This window comes from Rhipicephalus microplus, chromosome 10 (genome assembly GCF_043290135.1).
Source record: "Rhipicephalus microplus isolate Deutch F79 chromosome 10, USDA_Rmic, whole genome shotgun sequence".
Lineage (NCBI taxonomy): Eukaryota > Metazoa > Arthropoda > Arachnida > Ixodida > Ixodidae > Rhipicephalus > Rhipicephalus microplus.
Window position 1 is genome coordinate 69,732,468 of NC_134709.1, and position 21,017 is coordinate 69,753,484.

Consider the following 21,017-nt stretch of genomic DNA (forward strand, 5'->3'; position numbering starts at 1 on the left):
TGGAAGGAACAGGACAGAAAGCAAATGCAGTGTAGGAGAACTGGTATGCTATGTTACCCTACACTGGAGACAGGGCCCAGGATGATTTAAATATGGAGAAAGACAGAGTTGGGCAATGGAGACGGAGATGAAGAGGAAGCTACATTAAGATACTATGACACGTATTCAGAACAATGTGTATATCGTGCCCAAAAGTAGCGATGATAGATTTCAAAGCTACAGCCCTACTCCTTTCAGTACGAACCCACAAAACTGTGTGCACGCAATCGACCTTGAAGCTCAGTTAAAGTCAATTTTTCGCACGGGAATCGATAGACGAGAGGACATTCGCAATGTCAGTTGTTACTACTCTCACGTGCAGCCACCTCCACTGCTCGGCGAGGGCCGTGAGACATGACTATCACACCGCTCTCGCACCAGCTTTACGAAGAGAAATGTGGGCAAGCGTACCACAAGTTATTCTTAAGCCTCCCGCAAGTTAGGCTTAACCACTTTCAAACAGGCTTGACCGCTTTCGACAGCGGCGACAGCCGTTGCCGTCGCGGCCGTCTAAGCTCCCAGTGTCGCGTGAGCGCACCCAGCAACACAACAGGTGTGCGCTTACAGTGAGCGCAGGAGCGGTGGCAGATGGCTCGCGCTGTGAGGCGGACGTCGCACATTCACTCACTCATTCATTCCCGCCACCGACCGCATCAAACGCTCTCCCCGCCTGCACCCCACCATACCGCCTTCATGAAAGCCAGCAACGACATCAGGTGCATATTCGTTTGCGTCCCATTTCAAAGGATCTTGGCCTACCGTTTTTCAGCCGTACATGGAACCGCAAGTTTTATTGCGATAGCAAATAATGGACGCTCTCGGCTGGATTTTGCCACCAGCGTCGGCGTCTACATCGCCGTCACTCACCATATTTGTATACGTATCAACATATATAAAAACGCAAGAAAGATAATCCAGGAAAAGACTCCGGCGCGCAGAATCGTATGTTGTACCCGTGAATTGTGAGTGCGAGAGGTTAGCCATTGAGCCACGAAGGAGCACCTACTTGAACATTCAAACGAGAAGCTACTTATACCTACCTACCACTTACCGCCGGTGATAGGCATCTCGTGTTTTCAGCATTACCAGAGAGATGGCGCATTGAGTACGCGTCGTCACATCGTCACGACGCATCGGCGCGCGCTCTCATCCCACATGCGTACTTTGCCCCGCGTGAAGAGGGCAGAGTGGATGTTCATGCGTGCGTTTATCTCGTGGTGGGGACAATGGTACACCTTGGCTGGCCTTGGGCTTTCACTGGAATGACCCTCTTGTAGTTACCGCTCGCAAAAAGGTCACTACAGTCGTTGCACACTCTTCGTTTGCGAAAAGAGCACGCTTTTGAGACACAGCGCAGTAGCAACTGAGATGCTTATTCGCGTTCATTTGTACCTGTGGGTACGTTTTGTGTGTCATTTGTGCGTGAGAAACGCGGGGCACGTTTCGATCGGCTTGCTATACTGCGCGTTACCTTCCATTTTGTTGTTATCGCGTACATTGCTTCCTTTTTGCGTCGAAGCTGTGACTTTTTTCCTTAACGGTCATTCGAGGGACATCAACCTCTTCGCAAACGTGGTGGTTTGCGAAGGAAACATAGAATGACAGTGACGGCGTGGTGGGAAAAGTTTCACCATTTTTTAGTGGTGCTTGAAAACACCAAGGAGTGCGCTTTCACCAGTTATGAGTACAGCTTCGCGAAAAAAAGAGCGCTTTGGTGGTTTCACCAGACATTAACGCGACTACTACGTATCAATCGTGCCTTACATGGTAGGATGTTTCCGTAGCGATTCTTGGGCTTATTCTCAGCCTTTTTCGCCTCGTTCCATGGATGCAGTTGTCCCTTTGGTGTAGTCTGCAATACAAAATAGAAAAAAGCATTAGGAATGTGTACTGCATTGAATTAAAAAAAGAAATGAAGCCAGCTTCTCAATATTGCAGTTAACCCTCAACGAAGTTTGAAGTTCAGAAGCCTTCCTTGCTTGTATTTTTTTAGTTCTCGTTCTGTCTTCCTCTTTAGTCTCTTGCCCTCTTTCTCTTGATTACATTTTTCTCTGTCTTAGTTTGTTTCTATTGCTTTTTTTCCAGTTCTTTCAACCATTTTTTTGGTATTTTTTCAATTGGTGTAGCTTGCTATTACTTTCTATCTCCTTCTGTTTGCTTATATATTTCTGTTCGTCTTTTCATTCTCTGTCATTTTTTTTTCATCTTTTGGCTTTTGCCTTGCTGTTTTGCTATATCTTCTACGTGTGTCTATTTCCATCTCTTTCTCATTCTTCCGATTTATTTTCTCCGTTTTTCTCAGGTTTATTTCCTGTGGTTCCCTAAGATTTTCTCTTTCTTGCTATTACATTGTTTCTGATTTGATTGATTGATATTTGGGGTTTAACGTCCCATAACCAACATATGATTATGAGAGACGCCGTAGTGAAGGACTCCGGATATTTCGACCACCCGGGGTTCTTTAACGTGCGCCCAAATCTGAGCATACGGGCCTACAGCGTTTCCGCCTCCATCGGAAATGCAGCCGCCCCAGCCGGGATTCGATCCCGCGACCTGCGTGTCAGCAGCCGAGTACCTTAGCCACTAGACCACCGTGGCGGGGTATTTCTTTGTTTCTGTCTCTGTGCTCGCTCTCCTGCCCATAAAAGTGACTGCCCCCTACACTGGTCAAAGGGCCGCACGTGTTCTTATAGCGAAGCAAAAGGTGAGGAGGATGACGAGAGCCTGTGCCGACTCATGGCATCGTATTCGTTCATGCCAAACCTAGTTTCCGACCAATCACGGCTCTGGAATAACAATGCGTTGCTAAATTCTATGTTAAAGTCGGAAATTGCGTAACAGGACTTCATAAGACCCGATACAAAGTGTAAATTCAGTAATTTATGAAACATTTACACGCATAATTGTACGAGTAAATGCCCTTTGAGGCGCCCTTGAGGGTAAAAAAATAAGTGAAGATGATGATGATGGTGTTGATGATGGCGGCGGTGTTGGTGGTAGTAGTCATGGTGATGATGATGATGATAAAAGCGGAAAGACAGGCTGGTTAGCCCCTTGTTGGAGTGGTTGTCTACGCTGTGCTGGTGAAAACTTGAAGGACGATTGAGCTTCCTCATCGAAAATAGGACGCGACAGAGTAAGCTGTCCCCCTGCGCATACGCAGCTCAATCGCAAGCCTGGCTTCGGTTCTTGGCGCATGCCTGAACCATGCTGTAAGGAAGTGAATCACTACACTTTCAGCAATGGCCCTTCACGCTGTCCTCGAATACATGTTTAGTTGTTAGGTGTCCACTGCATCATAATTCATCATTTCGCAATTCATGGCAGGGTTCACGTGTTGTCCTACGACTGCTGGGCCCACTTCTCGTAGGGCAACACGTGAACCCTACGCAACTGCTCTCTTTGTTAATGGTTCTGCCGATGTTGACCAGTAAATATGTCTGAGTTCTGGACCTCTGAAACACCCATTCAGGGCAATTTCATGTTTTGACGCTGTGCGCGATTCTACACTTCTGCCACGTAATCTTCCTATGATGTTCCTATAATCTTCCTCGAAATAGTCTCAAGCATGATATTGTTTATATGGTAGCACACAGTTTTTACGAAGGTGGCCAGGGTTCGGTTCTCATTTCAAACACATACTTCTTTCATTTATTTTATTCGCATCATTCTAAAGTTTTCGGTCACAACCAACGATGCAGATGCTAACCCCGCAATTTCCGTGAAACGAGCTTACTAACGCTACCGCGTTAATGACCACACGAGCTAGCTTTCGCCTCCGACTCTTCCCAAGTGAAAGCATAGGCAACCCTGTGACTTTTGCTGCTTTTCTTTTTTTTGGCGCGAGTTTGATTCTCATGCTGTAGGTAGCCTCAAACTCACCACAGCAAGTCATTTAGGACTGAACAAAGCAAAACTCATGTAATAATTCTTGGCGGTTTTCGTCTAGGAGTTCTTGCGCCTATTTTTTTTTTTGCATCGGTAATTTTTTTCTATTCTCTTATTTTACCATATTGTGAATTTTAGTATATATCGTTTAAGATGTGCCGTTGTACACATTACATAGACTTACTTCTTATTGTCTTCTCTTTTCGCTGGATGTTTTCAGTATTGACTCCAATATAGAAAGTGATTGATCCTTTTTTTGGGGGAATAAATTCATACCTGATGGCCTTCTTTTGGAATACTGATAGACACAATCACCAGCTCACACTTTTTTTTTTGGTCTATTTTGTACAAAGGTAGTATACATGCAACTGTATATGGATAACTGCGCTTAGGCAAACACAAGTTTGGCATTCAGAAGGCAGGAAGACATTCTCCGTACCATATACTCTTCCTTAAGCACGCCATTCGCTTGACCTTGAATGACGTGGTCCTGAAGCCGCTTCAGGGGGACAGGCTTCGACGGAAGGCCACCGTTGGCCACGACTGTCATGTTGACCGAGTCGCTGCTCTCCATGTTCAAGGTCATGCGCGATTCGGACATGCTGTTTTCGTCCACTGCGTTACACAAGAAGCGAAAAGAAGCGTCACTGCTGAGCGCATGAAAACCATATTGGAGATAATAAATGTTAGAGAAGGAAAGGTAGAGACGTCAACCAGTCCAGAATGGCCGGTTTGGTACCCTACAGGTAGGAAATGGAACGAGAATAATTGAAAGAGGGAGAGGCGAGATAGAAAGAAGAAAGAGACATATCGCTCCATACAGCGCGTACATAATGACGCAGTCAGTAACAGCGCATCAGTCTGACGTGGAACGTGACATCACTGTCACAACCAATTGTCCACAGCTTCTTTTCTCCGAAACCTCAGAACTGCATTCTGAGCTGTATAATGAAAATAGCGTTACGGAAAGATTAAGTTGACAAGCGTTACGCGATCGTGAGGATGTGGCATAATCGTCAAAAGGGATGCTGAACAATTTTTGACCTAACGACTGATTCATCTCAGTATCGGAGTGTATTTTCTCACAATTGAATTGCCGCAAAAAATTACTGAATGCGTCAAGAACGTGAGAGGGAAAAACTCCAGGAAGTTTCAGAAGGGAGCTCAAGACGAGAGGAACGAATAAGAGGAGGCCCGACTGACCACTTAAGTTTGTTACGAGCGGTGTTTCATAGAGAACACCACCATGCATGCGTGAAAAACCAACAACAGCATCATGCCGATATACTTACACGCTGTCTGGTCCACCCTCCCCCCCCCCCCTTTCTTTAGCTTAACCTCACCTTAACACGTGTGGTACGGGAACTTTATGCATTCGCCAGGTACTGAAATTCTTTATCGGTGATATGCACCTTTGATTCACTAACCCATAATTCAGAGTACAATTTCGTGATGTATTGATACTTGTCTTTCAAGACTATATTTCTGTCAAGAATGAATAGAACTACACCAGTTTGTTGCGCTAATTAGGCACGTTGTCCCTTTCCTCGTGCCGGCAATCAAGCCAGGAGCTACGCTTAGGGAAGACGCTACGTCACGCGTGGGTCATGAGCAGGCGTCATGTCAGGCGATCGCTCTCTCTCGCTGTGATTCGTGTGCGCGCTAGTGTACCTACTGTGTAATGTCAGGAGACAGTCCAGTGCGGCGCCAGCACGAGGTGGCATCACTTGGAAAGAAGCGCATGCGATCTAAACACAACTGATGATTCGTTTCCGTGATTGGCCGCTAAAATGTCATCCCTTATGCGACTCCAAACACCGGACGCCGACAGCTCTAAAGAGGGTGAGCACAGGACTCCTTGTTCAAAAAGGACGCCTGAGAATATGGCAGCTGCGCGTTCTGCTTTCACCGTTCATGCCGCGCATGACTGCAAGAATCCGCTTAACTAATAGCAGCGTCTCCTTCCCCGCCCCGCCGCGGTGGTCTAGTGGCTAAGGTACTCGGCTGCTGACCCGCAGGTCGCGGGTTCAAATCCCGGCTGCGGCGGCTGCATTTCCGATGGAGGCGGAAATGTTGTAGGCCCGTGTGCTCAGTTTTGGGTGCACGTTAAAGCACCCCAGGTGGTCGAAATTTCCGGAGCCCTCCACTACAGCGTCTGTCATAATCATATGGTGGTTTTGGGACGTTAAACCCTACATATCAATCAATCAATCAATCAATCAATCAATCAATCGAGCGTCTTCTTCCCGTAGAATGTGCTTTTTAAACAAGCACTGAAGGGTGGTTCATATAATTGAGATATTTTATATAAGTGTGACGTCAGCTGCGTGACGCCCCCCTCCCCCGCTTGCATGTGCAATTCCTTCACATGCAACTACCACAGCTTTTAGCGTTTGGCTTTCGACGCCAGGGCTATTCGATATAAAGGGACGCTATCTTTGAATTACTCGAAAAATAGCACTTTCTGTATTTCCTTGTAGAACGTACTTCAGCTATAGCGCTGTTTACCACTTTCGTGGTTACCTCAGGTGGGCATTAGAAATATTCTCGCAGATGAGTCCTATTTTATCACATAGCTTGCGACTACAAGCGTCATTCTTTTTTTTCCCTAGCAAAATGTTTTTTGTTTTGATATAAGTGACCAATAGACGAAAAAACAAGAAACTTAAGCACAGTATCGGGTAAGTTTATTGAAGTGACTGCTTGAGTGCACAGTCTTTATGAACGTGGTTTTATTCTAAACAAGAATGACGCATACTACAATAATAAATGCGTGAGTGTGTGTGTGTGTGTGTGTGTGTGTGTGTGTGTGTGTGTCATTCTAGCTTTGATAGTCAGCATTTCAGCCATTACTATGTTTGTTTTTTACATGAGTCTACGGTTACCAAATAGACACGTTTCTTTCCGGTAAAATCCTATGCGGCGCTTTATACGAAGCTAATCAAGTGCGGCAGCTCCTTCATTTATGCAATGAGGTTTATTCTGTTCTTGAACCTTTAGCGCTTATCAAAATAATATGACATGCTAACGTGTTTTAGCATTGTACGTCAAAACCATTAGTGTTTGACGCTTTTCCGTACTCGTCTGCGCATCATTATTCTAAAAATCACCTGTGTCACAGCGTCTTTCACAGCGCTCCATTCATGATGGCTTTAATTCTGCTGTACAAAGGATTGCTCTCAGAAATGTATGAACGATTGCCACGCGAGGAGTTGGTACCTACCTAAGCCAGTTAGACATGTACCACATTTGTTCGAAATTACAAGTACCTCCCTGTGCTTATATACTCCATGCGAATTTCGTGTCGGTGAATTTCGAAAGTATTCCCGATTTGCCACCTCTCTTATTTATCATGCCTGTGTCTTGTTATTCGTTAGCAGGGTGCACTCATTGTGCAGTCTTGCGTGAAGTCTACGTCCAAAAAAGATGGCCTCTAGTAGTCACCCAGCAATAGTCAGTACTCAGATGGCACAGTAGCAGTCGTGATCCCGAAAATTACGAGGACTCTTATGCCGCAGACGGTCGTGCCGGGGATCCAACATTTGTCGTTCACATGATGTGGTTACAACCACGCAGATCATCCTAAATCATTTTTGTTTGTATACGAATGCCCATTTTTTTGAATATACGTTCCTACTTTTTTCCTGTTTTCACTTGTTTTCTATATTTGTTTGTTCATTTAGTTTCTTCTGGGCAACACTGTGACAGCGCATTTGATGTAGCAAAACGAACATTCATGCGTCTAAGTGATTGTGCAGTACTATGCCAAGAAGAAAGTTTTCAACAACAACAACAACAACAACAACAACAACAACAACACGAACCACGACGATGACGACAGCACCGACAAAAAAATCGTGTAGAGAACGTTCGCTTGAAAGCATACACACACGCACACACAAATACATACACACACACACAAAGTTACTTACACTTTGAAAGTCTCGAGAGACGGTTTTTCAAGCTTCGCTTTGTCGGGCTCCTAGACCGATACGCAAGAGCTTGCCGCTTCCTGTAGCAAACAACAGTGAAATGTTTGTTAAGATGTGCCTAGGCACGTAGAACGAAACATTAAGCAGAAAGGCAAACGCCCGTAGAAACTGCATTGGAGTAGCAGCTTTAGTTTTCAAAACGTTACCAATTACTTCAACCTGGAGCCGGTTGCATGCGCGCAGTTCATTGCGAGCGCTATGCTGCTTGTTTCAAACACTACCAGAGCGCACCACGTAAAGTCATGTTTTTATATCTGCGATGTGTTAATTTCGGGTCGAAGTAGAAGTGCTGCACCGTGGTGGGTGGGTTTGACCATAAGTTGTTGATTATGCCGATGACACAACGTACGTACCTCGTGTGCATCAGAATGTTATTGTCGTAGTCGCAGTATTCAATTGAAAGATGCATAATCACCTCTAGAACCAGGAGAATCGTTGTGCATGAAATTGCGCACAGCTCAATTGCGCATTTTGTGGTATTATCTGTACTGAAGTTTGGATTTTTAACACAGCGTTTAAGAGACTTATTTGCAAATATGACAGCTGATGTTAGTTTGCGAGCTAGTCTACGTTCAAGTTAACTCTCTTCATCAGCACCTCACTCATCAAATTAAGGATGCACTTTTTAAATAAATGACTGTATAAAAGCGTTCGAATACACAGAGCTTTACAAAAGTTTTTAGAAACAGCACATGAAGAGTTGCTCGATAACTGGACACAATGGTAATATAGTGCTTGTAAAAAAATACTTTAGCTGCTCCATCGCCTATTTTTGTTGGGTGCGTGAGATTTGATTAGTACCCACAATGATTTAAAAGGAATCGAATACAACAAGCTACTGTATATGAATAGATTCTTTAAAACATATACTTAGTGCTTCTTTCGCATTATCTGCAAACGAATGTTGCCTAGGAGCCTAAAGGTACATAGTTTTTGTGTAAATGGTGAGTGGTTTAACATTGCATTTTTAAAGGGCCCCTTACCACACCGGGTTCAGAAACAAGGGAACGGTTTCCTCTTCTCTTTCACTATCCTTCGCATACGCGATGTATCCCCCTCACCACTTATCTCTTAAAGGGGCGCTGACACGCTTTTTGAGCGTGATCAGAAAACGCTAACAATTTCGGTAGTTGAGGCTTCTGACAACACGCGAGTCAAATATTACAGCACAGCACGTGGCCTGGAGTTCACAATACATTATTAAAGACAGCTAAAATTGCTTTCTCGTTCTCTTATCTCGGTAAATGACAGAATACGCTCAAAAAACACTCGTAGCAAGCCTGTCTATCGGCCATTGGCTGATTTGAACGAGACGTGCTCGGTCGTCACAGAGATTACCACGGGAGGCCGCGACTAGTCTGCAAAGACGCGTGCGATCACGCTGAAAAGCCGCGCATTCAAAAAAAAAAAAGCGCTCAAGGTCACGAGCACTTTTTCTTTGACTCTGCCATTCCTCCCTCCTTAGCTCACAGCACTTACATCGGGACGAGAGTAGAAAAAATGTCATTGCAGCATGCGACGAATCTTTGCAACTCCACTCGCACGGGACAGATTCCCCAAATTTTTGTGGCATTGAATTTGTAAGACAGTAAGCTTAGGCTCGTCCAGTGAATTCATTCCACCTTTATTTGAAAAAGTGCCGCAGGACCCCTTTAAGAACACGTCAGCAAAGTCAGCACCAAGAGCTCCAGCCTATCAGGATTTCGCACTTATTGGCCACACGCGGTTATCACCGCTTGCGCGCAGGCAAATACACAAAAGGAAGTGAAATAAGTTGATTGCTCCCGATAGCAGGCAAGACAAGGAAGAACGGATGGGCACGTGCATAAGAAAACAGTGCAGGAGAGAAATTAGATCACATGTTTCGCGTATATGGACGATTCGAGTGCATGTACACAATAGACGTCGCCGCAATCACTCTGTGCGTCACAGAAATGCCCCAGAAAAACCAGAAACGCCGGGAGTGAGTATTGCACTCCTCGCTTTTTGTATTCTGAGAGGCTGCATGATGAGGGGCTTTTCAACAAGTTCTTTCTTTTATCAGCTTTGCATAAATTTGCGGGTGTTTATGTGAGAAACGAGAATTCGTGGAGCACTCCCAGCACCCTCAGCAGAATGCTAGGAATACTTCAAGCCAGGTAATTATATATGCCTATTCGTGCTGACAAACCGCAACATATATGCTTACCGTACGTAGTAGAATGTGAGTGCAATCGCTGCGATTATGAGGATGAGTAGAACGAGGATGGCTCCGATGACGACGCCAACCCCGGCTGCGCTGCCACCACCATTGACTGCGTCAAACATCCACAATAATCACGCAGTGTTGACTGTTAAACGAAGGTTTTCTACTTATCACAATGAACCAGAAAACATTCAGCAACATGGTAGTTAAAGGAAGACAATGCGGCAAATGTTTCTTCATTAATGAAAAAAATACGAGCTTCATTCGAGTAGGATAAAAAAAATGCGAAGTGTTCGTTACACAGAGTATTTCGCTAAATCGAAGTCATACAGGCGCTTCACGTTACAACTGTAGCACAAACAGCTTACCAATGACAGGAGCTGTGAGGCTGTACCCGTAAAGCACCTCCTGTAAGAAATAGCCAAAGAGCACTTGAAATGTTGCTTGTCAAAAACGAGCTTCGTTAAAAAGATTGTAGCTCATTATGTGCTATCCTGTAAACACCTGCAATCGCTTTTAGCTTATATTGCTTTTTTAGAAATCACGCACGTGTTCATTATTGTGCTTGTACAGAACATCATATGTGAGAATTTGGGCTGCATTCAATACCTGCTGTAAGCTATAGCCATTTGCAATGTTGTTTCACTGACTTTGCTATAGCAACTGGACTGTATACACGGCTATATTGTTTTTTCTAAGTTGAAAGGACTGCATATATTGATCTTTCTATGTCACCACCGTAATAAATTACTATTTTTTCTCCCCTTTCTCCTTCCTCTCTGTAGAGTAGCAAGCTAAAGCATGCTATTGCTCAGGCCGACCTCTCGGCCTTTCTGTAAATACACCTGTCTCTGACTTGGCTATAAATTCTAGGCTACATAAAACTTCATTACACGCAGTGCACTACGGACAACTTCATGTACATTTTTTGTATAGATGGTGTCATAAGCATTAAAGTTTAGGGTTGAAATTAGAAATTGTAATTGCGGTCATGTTTGCTATGGGACTGTAAACGCAGGGTGGTCGTTCTTTGACCATGCCGTGTCTAGCGTGTTTTGTTTCCGTTTTAGCCATCTTCATTACTTTGTAACCTATGCGTGCCTTATATGGAAAAAAATAAGTGAACATTACTGGGCTCAGTCGGAGTTCAAACGAGTTTCTACGTACGCCTACTTATAATACCAACTGCATTGTGATCTTTAATATGCGTTTTTTAGTGGATGCCAGCGTTTTTATCTAGCACCGACTAATCGCATTCCCAAATAAAAGTTTTCGTGAAATTCGCAGAATATGAACGTAAAAGAGCTCCTAGGGAAAGTTCACGTACGTTCGTTCACGTAGTAACACAAAGCACAAAGCAAAACACAGTTCAACCACGCAACACTACAGTTCATGTAAGTTTCTAATACACGAATAGCGTATATATGGTGAGAATAGTACACAAAGTTCAGTCGTGCAACAACACTAAAATTGGTAAAGTCCAGCGGCAGGGACATGCACCTGTTTTGCGCATCAAGCGACACACGTTATTGTTAGGCAATGTTCAAATCCTGTAAAGTTTTTCACCTCTATAGAAATATAAAATGAGCAATGATGTCTAATCAGTAGCGTTTGTTTTCATGTCGTAGTAATCGCTCCATTCGTACACCTGCCTTCATGCCAACGTTTGAGGCCTGTACAAGATTTTATTTTAGATTCATGAGCGCCGCCATCTTGGGCTGATAAGGAATTGTTTCGCCAGTTTTGTATGCCGCAATATGAAATGAGTGTGCTCGTGCAACGCCTGAAGTACCGGGAAAAGCGTTTTGAGCGTCCAAGTTCACCGTAGCTCTGCTTGTTGATTTGACACGGATACAAAAAGCCAACGTTATCACTGCAAGATGGTGTCGCTTCAGTTCGACCGAAAAGTGGTGTATACAAGTTAGAAATCTATTTCTCACCCCCGAAAAGTTGGTCTCGGCGAGCAGACCAAAGCGATACGGCATTGAATCGGTGAGTGGAGGGTTTTTGAAGCCACCGATGACGTCACCGTCGCCGACAACAAAGTCCAACGCTTCATTCAATTGTTCGGGCGTTAGGTGGGCGGCAACGTAGTAACCAAGGCGCATGTCTTGTGCGGTGCTGTAGTTGACAAGCTTGACGGGTCGAGCAATGCTTCCGCCCTGGCGAAGTACGACCAGGTAGTACCCTCTGCATGAGAGATGCAAAAGAGAGTGCAATACATGAACGCGTTAGCTTAGAGAAGTTACCATGGGGAGCGCATGAAACAATTAGTCCTTGCTCGTCAATGCATTACGTTGTAATGAAATCAACCGCACTTCAAGCATGTTTGACTGTAGTCACTTGACCCTACGTTTAGTTAAGTCCCGTCAAAGCTTTGCTGAGCAGACTCGACTCTTTTGCTTAAGCTGTGGTAGAGAAAAGTAATGCGTGGAACTGGGCTAGTTTCTAATTCATTATCAAACTGCTCAGCGCAGAAAAAAAAACTTTGGACAACGAACAGAAGAGACACGGACGAGCGCTGAGGTAAGGCGTTGTGTTTACCCACGCCTACGCGTTCCGCATTAAGATGGCTGACACCGCCGCCTGCGACCACTGTGGCAACAAAGAAACGATTGTGACTGGGTACAGTATAGTGTACAGAAACTGTGTCTTTGCAACGCGCTCAACAAATTAAACAATCAAGCTCTGTCGAAGGAACTACTTTTACCCATCGTCAAGGTGAAACGTCACAGAAGATCCTGCAAGCGCTACTGCGTCGACCAGCTTCCTGCGTGTGTGTTTTAAGGGAAAAGATCCTCATGGTCTATAGGGCAGTCGGTAGCACCGACGTAGTCAGCACAGCATATCCACAGACAGACAGACAGACAGACAGACAGACAGACAGACAGACAGACAGACAGACAGACAGACAGACAGGCAGGCAGACAGACAGACAGACAGACAGACAGACAGACAGACAGACAGACAGACAGACAGACAGACAGACAGACTCACGGATGAACGCACGTATGCTTTACCTCACTCATCATCATACTGACTCCGTGGATATGCAGTAATTTTTTTGTTTTCATCTGCATGCACATGTATTACCCCCTTTCTCTTTCTTTCTGCACACACTTTTTTTACTTTATATATATCCCTCCCCCCTCTAGGGCTGGTTCTTATTACGCGGCTGGATAGCTTAGTTTCCACGTGACGTTACATACAGGCTCTCTGCCCTGGGTACGTCGCGATGGTGGCCACCTGGACTTTCTCTATCACGAGACCGTGTAAGTGCAGAGGACACCACCGAGTTTTTTGGTGCGCACATACTTTTGCGGTCTTCTCGCTTTTTCTGTTCGCTAGTAGCGCCAAGGCGGAGGCCCAAGAAATGTCAGCGTGCCCCGCAGGTGTCGCACGAGCGACTAGGATACGCGTGGAGTTATACGTTCTGCAGGCCGAACTCTTGGATAGCTTCGACAGCCTTGCACCTGATGTGTTAAACGTAGTACAGGCACCCCTTAATGAAAAGAACAAAGATACAACGATCCATCGGGTATAACGAAATAACTAGAATATAGTCTTTCAAAATGTGCAGAGTTAGGAATAATCTTTAAAATGAATTATTGACTATAACAACCTTATTTTTTTGCAAGATATCAGTTCGTTATAATGACGTTTCAGTGTATGTATCCATAGTCTAGCAAACAACGTACGTTTAGGCACTCTCAACTGCAAGGCTTCACAATACGTTAAGGCCCCGGGATAATCTATAGCTGGGACTTTCTTTGTAAATTGCCTTATTCGTTGTAGGACGGAAAAATCTTTCTATGCAGAAACTTACGTGATTGGTCCTTTCATGAAGTTCACCGGGTGGAGCACAACTCTAACTGTATTATTGACAATTGCTCCAACCTTGGGCTCAACCTGAACTTCCGGAACTGCAAGAAGACATAATATCAATGCGCATGTCAGTGATGTCCCAGAGCTGTCTTGATATTGTCTTAGTGCACAGTGTCTCAAATCCAACCGAACATTCTGCCTAGCGTTCGTGCATACTTGCAGATTCACCGTTCAGTTGAATATGCTGGAATAATCATATTTGCAACAAATGTACTTTATAGGCAGAATAAATTGAAGAACGAAGCCATAGACAAATATTTAGAAAGATATGGGTACAGGCGTTACAGGCTAGCTCAGTTCATGAGCGACCCCAGGCGTAGTTAGTTCAGCACTGATTATGACATAAAACTAGATTATTATGGACTTGGCTCTTAAAATCTTATTTTGCTATTATGATATCCTTCCTATCAGATATGATTTTCATCAAAAAGTAAATATGTCGCTCTTTGCCCGTATGCTCTCGATAAAAGTAATTTTTGTTACTCAAGGGGCACGTCCCGATGAGTTACACTCGCTGTACACTTAGTTGGACGTGTGAAGATCTGAAGTGCCATATGTGCAGCTATTGCACTGTTATCTTTATATATGTTGGTGCCAAATCAGTAGACTCAATTTGTATGCCTGTTGTGAAACAAAAGGTGATACAGTAAACAATCCTGCATTAGAAATAAACAACGAAGACGCTCGGCGTCCTCTTTGCCCGAACGCACGTGTGCAGCGGCACTCAAGCTTACGCAAGATAAAGGCGGAACCCTGCTCGGTGGCTCACTGAGTACTATTCAACACTAGTAGAAGTACACTGAGGAGATACGATCATACTACAAGGTACACCGTGTTAGGGGTCTAAAGGAGGCATCAGGAGAAAAAGTAAGCAAGTGGTGATTCTTCTAACCCAGAAAATGCTAATTTTAAACCACAACTGCTCTGGACGCTTCCCTGTTTTAGCCTTACATATTTAGTATGTCTGTCATGACTACAATGTGCCACAAAGTATAATGAAACTTCAAAACCTCTGCAGACCACACTTGCAGTCGTGTCTGTAGGTTCACCGAAAAAAAAAAGTGTGATGTACTATTACGATTCCGTAATGTGAAAGCCTGCTTATTTTGTCTACTTCTGGTGCAGATGAGCTGCAAGAGTTCTTTGATAGGGGAAATCCGGAGGAAGTAGTGCTGCGTGTACTCACTCGAAGCCTTGGTGCTGAAGTTGTCACAAGTGGCATTCCCGAATCCAGCGCTGGTTTTCGCTTGGACACAGACCAAGTAAGTTGACCCCGGAAACAGGCCACGTAGGTAAAATTCCTGTGGGTCCGAACTATTTAGCAACACCGACTTGGGGAACCAAGACTTTTCCAGTATTGCATTGAAGGTGTGGGTTAAAGAAGCGTTAAGCTGCACAAAAAAAGCAATGAGAGACGTACTGCTTAGAACAATTGGACATTGACAGCTGCTTTAGGTTTCTCAAGTACGTTGAAGACTATTCAAATACCAGAAGATAGCAGCCATTGCTGTCTTCTTAGGTTGCATTCCTTAACTTCACATAAATAATTTTAACTATCATGTTCCTCCCCCGTATCAATCAATTCGTGAGGCGTTGGAAGAGAGAGACAAATTTGGGGGAAGACAGGAATGTTAACCAGGAAATACTTCAAGTTAGCTACCCTGTACTGGATACAGGAAGAAGGGGCTCAAAGGTCTGACTAACAAGCGCTTGAATCACCCTCAAAAGCACATCAAGAAAGGTACCAATCGGGCGTGCTCCATCCTTCAAAGACGCTCCTCGAAACGCTACCCTCATCCCCCATCCACAGAAGGAAGACGTCGCGATACAGCCAAGCTAACGCGTAAAACAAACAGGATTCTAGAAATCAACACCGTAAGTCCGCCGCCGCAGACCATTGTGAGAGAAAGGCCTGGCTGTTACCCAAAGCCTGCGTCATACCTTGAGTGGTGAAGGCTTGTTGGGGATTCCTAAATCCGGGTGCAACCCCATGCAAGCGAGTGGTCACTCAGTCAGTAAAAGTCAGTCAGTCAGTAAAAAGCGCCATTCAACACTTTCCTAAGTAACCATAAAATGGCTTTATGACAATGGTATTGGCTCACGAATCAACTGCCGAAAGTATTTTTAGAATGTGTCTGGTTACAAGCGGTGTTACATAGATTTGTCACGTGCTGTAATGGATTTCTCTCTCCTCTCGGCCCTACGAGCGTGCTCGACGCTAAACTGAATTGGAAAGCTTCGGGTGAATAAGTTACGTGGCGCACGTGCCATGAGCTTGTGCACTCTCTTTTTTTTTCGTCTAGTTGAGATAGTAATGATCTTGGCACCTGGGGTGAAATGATTGTTTAGCCGTACCTAACAGAAAAACTTCTGTGTATTGCCGAGGCTGAATGCTAACTACCCTCTACCATGACCCCGCGCCCTCAATGGCACTTTCGTTTTCTCTTCTTCGATGAAGTTTGGATTCCTCCAGGTTGCTCCGATCCGGGCTATAATTGTGATAGCAGTTATAAGGACACTCTCGGCTGGATTTTGCCGCCGGTGTTGGCGCCAATGTTATGCACCGTATATGTATACGTGTCTATATAAATGAAAACGCAATACAGAAAAAAATATAGAAAAAACACTACGGCGTGCGAAATTGAACGTGGGACCTCTGCGTCATGAAAGCGAGGCGTTAACTACTGAGCCAACCCAGAGAACGTTCTTCAAAATTCAAAAGACAAGCAAATTATATCTGCCACTTACCGCTGCTGTGTTTTCGGCATGACCAGAAAGATGGCGCAATAAGTGCACGTCGCGACATCGCGCAGCGGCGCCCGCTCAAATCTCTTACGCGTACTTTGCCCGCTTTTGAGAAGGGGAGCTGAGCTACCTCGCGAGCCCTGATCTCGTGGTGGCAAAGAGGGGGGAGGATCGTACGCCTTTTACGTGGTTTTACGTGCAGCTTTTCTACGGTATTCCGGGCGCACAAAGGTCACTGCAATAATTGCAGTCTTCATTCGCGAAAAGCGCGTCCTTTTTTAGACTCAGCGAAGTAATAAATAAGACGCCTATTCGCGTGCATCCTTATCTGTGAGTACGTTTCGTGCGTATTTTTGCGCGAGAAACGCGCGGCATGTATCAATCTGCTTTCCATTCTGCGCGTGGCCTTTCAAATTGTTGCTATCGCGTTCATTGCTTCGCCTTTGTGGCAAAGCTGTGATTTTTTTACCAATAGCACTCCCAACGCGTCTTCCCCGCTAGTTTCCATCATTTTCCCTAAATAGGTCAAAATTGATAACGTTCTCCGCACATCCTCTGTGAGCAAGCGTGGCCGACAAGCGCTGCTGAAGTAGAGATCAAACGAGCCGGCTCATGTTCATTTACCGGACGGCGCATGCGATAACATACCCCCACGTGTTAGACCGGCCATAGTTTGTTGAAGAAAAGGCGAAATGCTCCACCCATCTCAAACGAGCATAATAAGATGCGCGGGGCTAGTACCACGTCTTAGGTTCCGTTATCTTGATGCTAAAACTAACTATGATGACTCATCTGTCAAAACCTCCGTATAAACTTGAGCTGAATCATGGGAATTACATCAGTGACAACAATTCCGTGTACAGAGAAGTCGTTTCGTTAGTATCACCTTATAACCTCTCAGCACGCCGTTCTTGCTGGCAGGCGGGTCCCATTGTATCTTCATGCTGTCCTCAGTCTGCTCCGTCGACCTAATACTAGCGGGAGCCTCTGGCACTGCGAAGCAATGAAGCTTATGTTATAGTCCTTACGAAACAACAAGACGAATAGTAAAATGCGTGCACTAAGTTTGATGCGACATCGATTTCATCGACTCCCAAGTTACACTCCGCCGTTAACGTTACGTTATAGGTATCTCTTCGTTTCATGGGTGACGTCAGCCCAATGGCTAAGTGCCAAAGCCACCGTGGAAGCTCATGGGGTAATGTGACATGCTCCTAATCGCGTAGATACTTCTTTTAATCTCTGACGTGGCTGTTACACTTAGACATAAGCCAAGAAAAAAATCCGTACCAGCAAGAGCGTACAAATCTGGGCTAGTGGTTTAATTTCATTGTAAAACAGCACAAAAAGACGAATACATGAGACAAAGACGCGAGGACTCGCCGTCTGTACTGTGTAGTCCATCTCGTGTCTTCACCTATTTGCGCTGTTTTGCAATAAAGTGAAATGGCCGTAACAACAATTTTCAGGGGTTTACACCCCAAAACCACGTTTTAATCTATCAATAAGAATAATAATATATTTATTGGGCCTCACCCATTTCTCTGGTTTCCACTTCCAGTTCGACAGAGTATGGTGAATAGTCCGTATCAATATTCTTAGCACTCACCTAAATAAAGAATGCACAATAACAATCATGTTAAATGTGTGAAAATGTAGTATGCTTCTCATTTTGGGACTAAAGCATAGAAAATGAGATAAACGAGCACCGCAGCTGTTAATTTGCGTCTAGCAAGCCTTCAATTTCACTTGCACACATCAATGAAATTGTACACTGACCACAGAAATCGTTGCCTTCTGTAATTTAAAAAATGCACAAAAAATGGCGAGCAGAGAGAAATGAGGACAGAATCATACGCTGATAGAAACCAATTGTAAGAAAAAAAAAACACCGGAAGAGATACTAATACACAAAGAAGTTTTTCGCAGCTCAAAAGAGGTACCCAGCCGCATAAAAAATTGTGACGATAACAAGTAGGCCACATATGTGTTAAGTTGCGTTATTTCACCTCTATGTTTCAAACCGCAACCCATCGGTTGTCAAACCGATCACCCGTTTTGGCAATATGCTCAGCTTGAAAATCGGGCGATCCTTAAGCTTCGCATTTATGAGTTTAACAGAATAGCGATCTCCTGTCCTATAGTACTTACAGCGTTCAAAATGGCTTGGGTCCGCGAAGCGTTCGCATTCGGCGGCATTCTGAGTATTGGGTGGCATGCTTTAAACCACGAAAAATTTCGTGTGTGAAATTTAGTAATCACATAGTCATCACATGTTCTGACGCCCGATCGCTACGTATGCTTGTACCACGCATTTTACTGCGACATTTTATGTTGCATTGTAAAGCAAGTATAGAATAAACGCGTGTTTGTAAAGGATGCGAGTTACTTTTACTGCATTTACAAGCAGAGGAAGTTATACGAAAGAAACAACATGCAAACGAGACGGACAAAATAAGAGACATGGATGACATTGACAGACGTTCTTCCATGTCTCTTTTTGTGTCCGCCTCGTTTGCACCTTACTGCCTCCCTAAAACATGCACAAACTAGCACAGCAAAAAGTTCTACCAGAGGAAGTTATTTTCGCTGTCTTTTCAAGCAGGCGCGTAGCTCTGTGGTAGAACGGCCGCTTGTCACGCAAGCGAACCGGGTTGGAACCTCATAGTGACTTGAATTTTTTTATTTATTTTATTTGCATCTTCCTCGATTTGTCTGTCACGCACACGATGATGATTTTTCGCTCACAACCAACGACGCTGACGCCAGAGTTTCCCTGAGATGCACTTGTTAACGCTGTCGCGTTAACAATATCCCAGTCTTTTGCTCCCTCCGTGAAAACAAAATATAACTTTCCTTAGGTTGAAGTTTGTGCCCACAGGCATGCCAATGTTGTGGTAAGCGCTACCACGCATACCTTTACTTTAAGATTTACGCTTACCAGCTCACCCGCCTGTACACCTGAGTCCTAGAGACTGCGCCACGTGAATATCGTAGCAAGAGTGCAGGCCTTCGTTTTTAATACTGAATATTACGCTAATCAACGTCATCCAGAGAATAATAAGAAAGAGGCTGTGTCTACAAGTTCACTGAACAGATTGTGTATCTGAAGGGTGAGCTGCTTGTGCGAAAGTAGTAGCTGTCATTCTTTTGCCTTATCTACGCGACACATACCTGAGTAAGTCTTGGTAAACATAATATATTGAGAACAAATGTCATGTCTAACAAAAAAAAAACTAGCCTTTATATCTACGTTTCTTTCCTTTCTTGGTAAATATGACACTCGAAGGAGACTTTCGGATTGAGAAATTTTCCCGGTTTTCGCTATTTATTATATCTAGCTGGTAGTATGTGTTCGCTAGTATTACGGAATAATTAGGACCAACGCCGCCTGTAGCAACATGCCTCATATTTGAATTATTTGTAGACTCTTAAAATTTGTAGTCGCATTGAAAACAAATTTTAAGCCATAGTTGACAAACAACAGCGATCATTCAAGGACCACAATTAATTATGATGCTTTCAGTAGCATTGCGCTTTTGTGGCATCGTTTACGTCTGGTCAGCAAGTGAACGAATGCGTGAAATTGCCACTACCAGATACCTTAGTAAAGAATTAGGGTTGCCTCCATGATGTTTTCATTTCTCTACATCTCAGCAAAGTGGTTCAATACGGTATTTGTCAACAATTTTTGGGCGTGTGGACACAAATCACGTGAAATGGTTGTTCCAATTACGAGAGACCTCTTGAGGGTTCAGGCGTGCTTTCTGAGCGTGTTCACCGAACACTTCGTGAACTGCCCTTCCGATTAAGGCTTTCGTATCACTGATAATCGAGGCTAGATATTCTTTAACGAAAATTTATAGTATACAAGCTTATCCGGTGCTTGTGTATATAAACGTGTCAAATAATTTGTATCACTTGTAAAATGCATGCGCCCAGAAAACTTACCGAGAAATAATACGTTGCGTTAACCTCCAGTTCACCGATGGTGTAACATGGTCGAGGTTCTCGATTTCTCGTATAGCACACACTGTGGGTGATGACAGCCTCAGTCAACTGGTCTCGTCTCTTAACGTTATAGTGTTTGAGCTTGTAGTTTTCCAGAACACCAGTTGGGGGATATGGAGTCTTCCACTTGAGCAATATGCTGTCTAGAGAAAGTTGATCATACTCCAGGCCTAGGGGTTCATGTGGAGCTGAATAAGAGAGAAAAAGATGGAGCGCTGGGAATGACAGCTTTTAAAAATATATATACAAGGCAACGCACTGAGCCAGACCTC

At 44.3% G+C, this 21,017-nt stretch overlaps 1 protein-coding gene across 2 annotated transcripts in view; it reads right to left on the reverse strand.

The window, feature by feature from the left end:
- LOC119181311 (receptor-type tyrosine-protein phosphatase T-like) overlaps positions 1–21,017 on the reverse strand; it is a 174,545-nt gene that overhangs the window by 37,974 nt on the left and 115,554 nt on the right. For both annotated transcript variants that reach the window (XM_075875795.1, XM_037432519.2), the window contains 11 exons: positions 20,686–20,933; positions 18,271–18,343; positions 17,621–17,727; positions 15,176–15,380; positions 13,931–14,027; positions 12,045–12,294; positions 10,473–10,512; positions 10,108–10,213; positions 7,860–7,939; positions 4,367–4,542; positions 1,804–1,891 (listed from right to left, as the gene is read on the reverse strand). In XM_075875795.1, the coding sequence (XP_075731910.1) occupies positions 1,804–1,891; positions 4,367–4,542; positions 7,860–7,939; positions 10,108–10,213; positions 10,473–10,512; positions 12,045–12,294; positions 13,931–14,027; positions 15,176–15,380; positions 17,621–17,727; positions 18,271–18,343; positions 20,686–20,933 (1,470 nt within the window). The remainder of the gene's footprint in view (positions 1–1,803; positions 1,892–4,366; positions 4,543–7,859; positions 7,940–10,107; positions 10,214–10,472; positions 10,513–12,044; positions 12,295–13,930; positions 14,028–15,175; positions 15,381–17,620; positions 17,728–18,270; positions 18,344–20,685; positions 20,934–21,017) is intronic.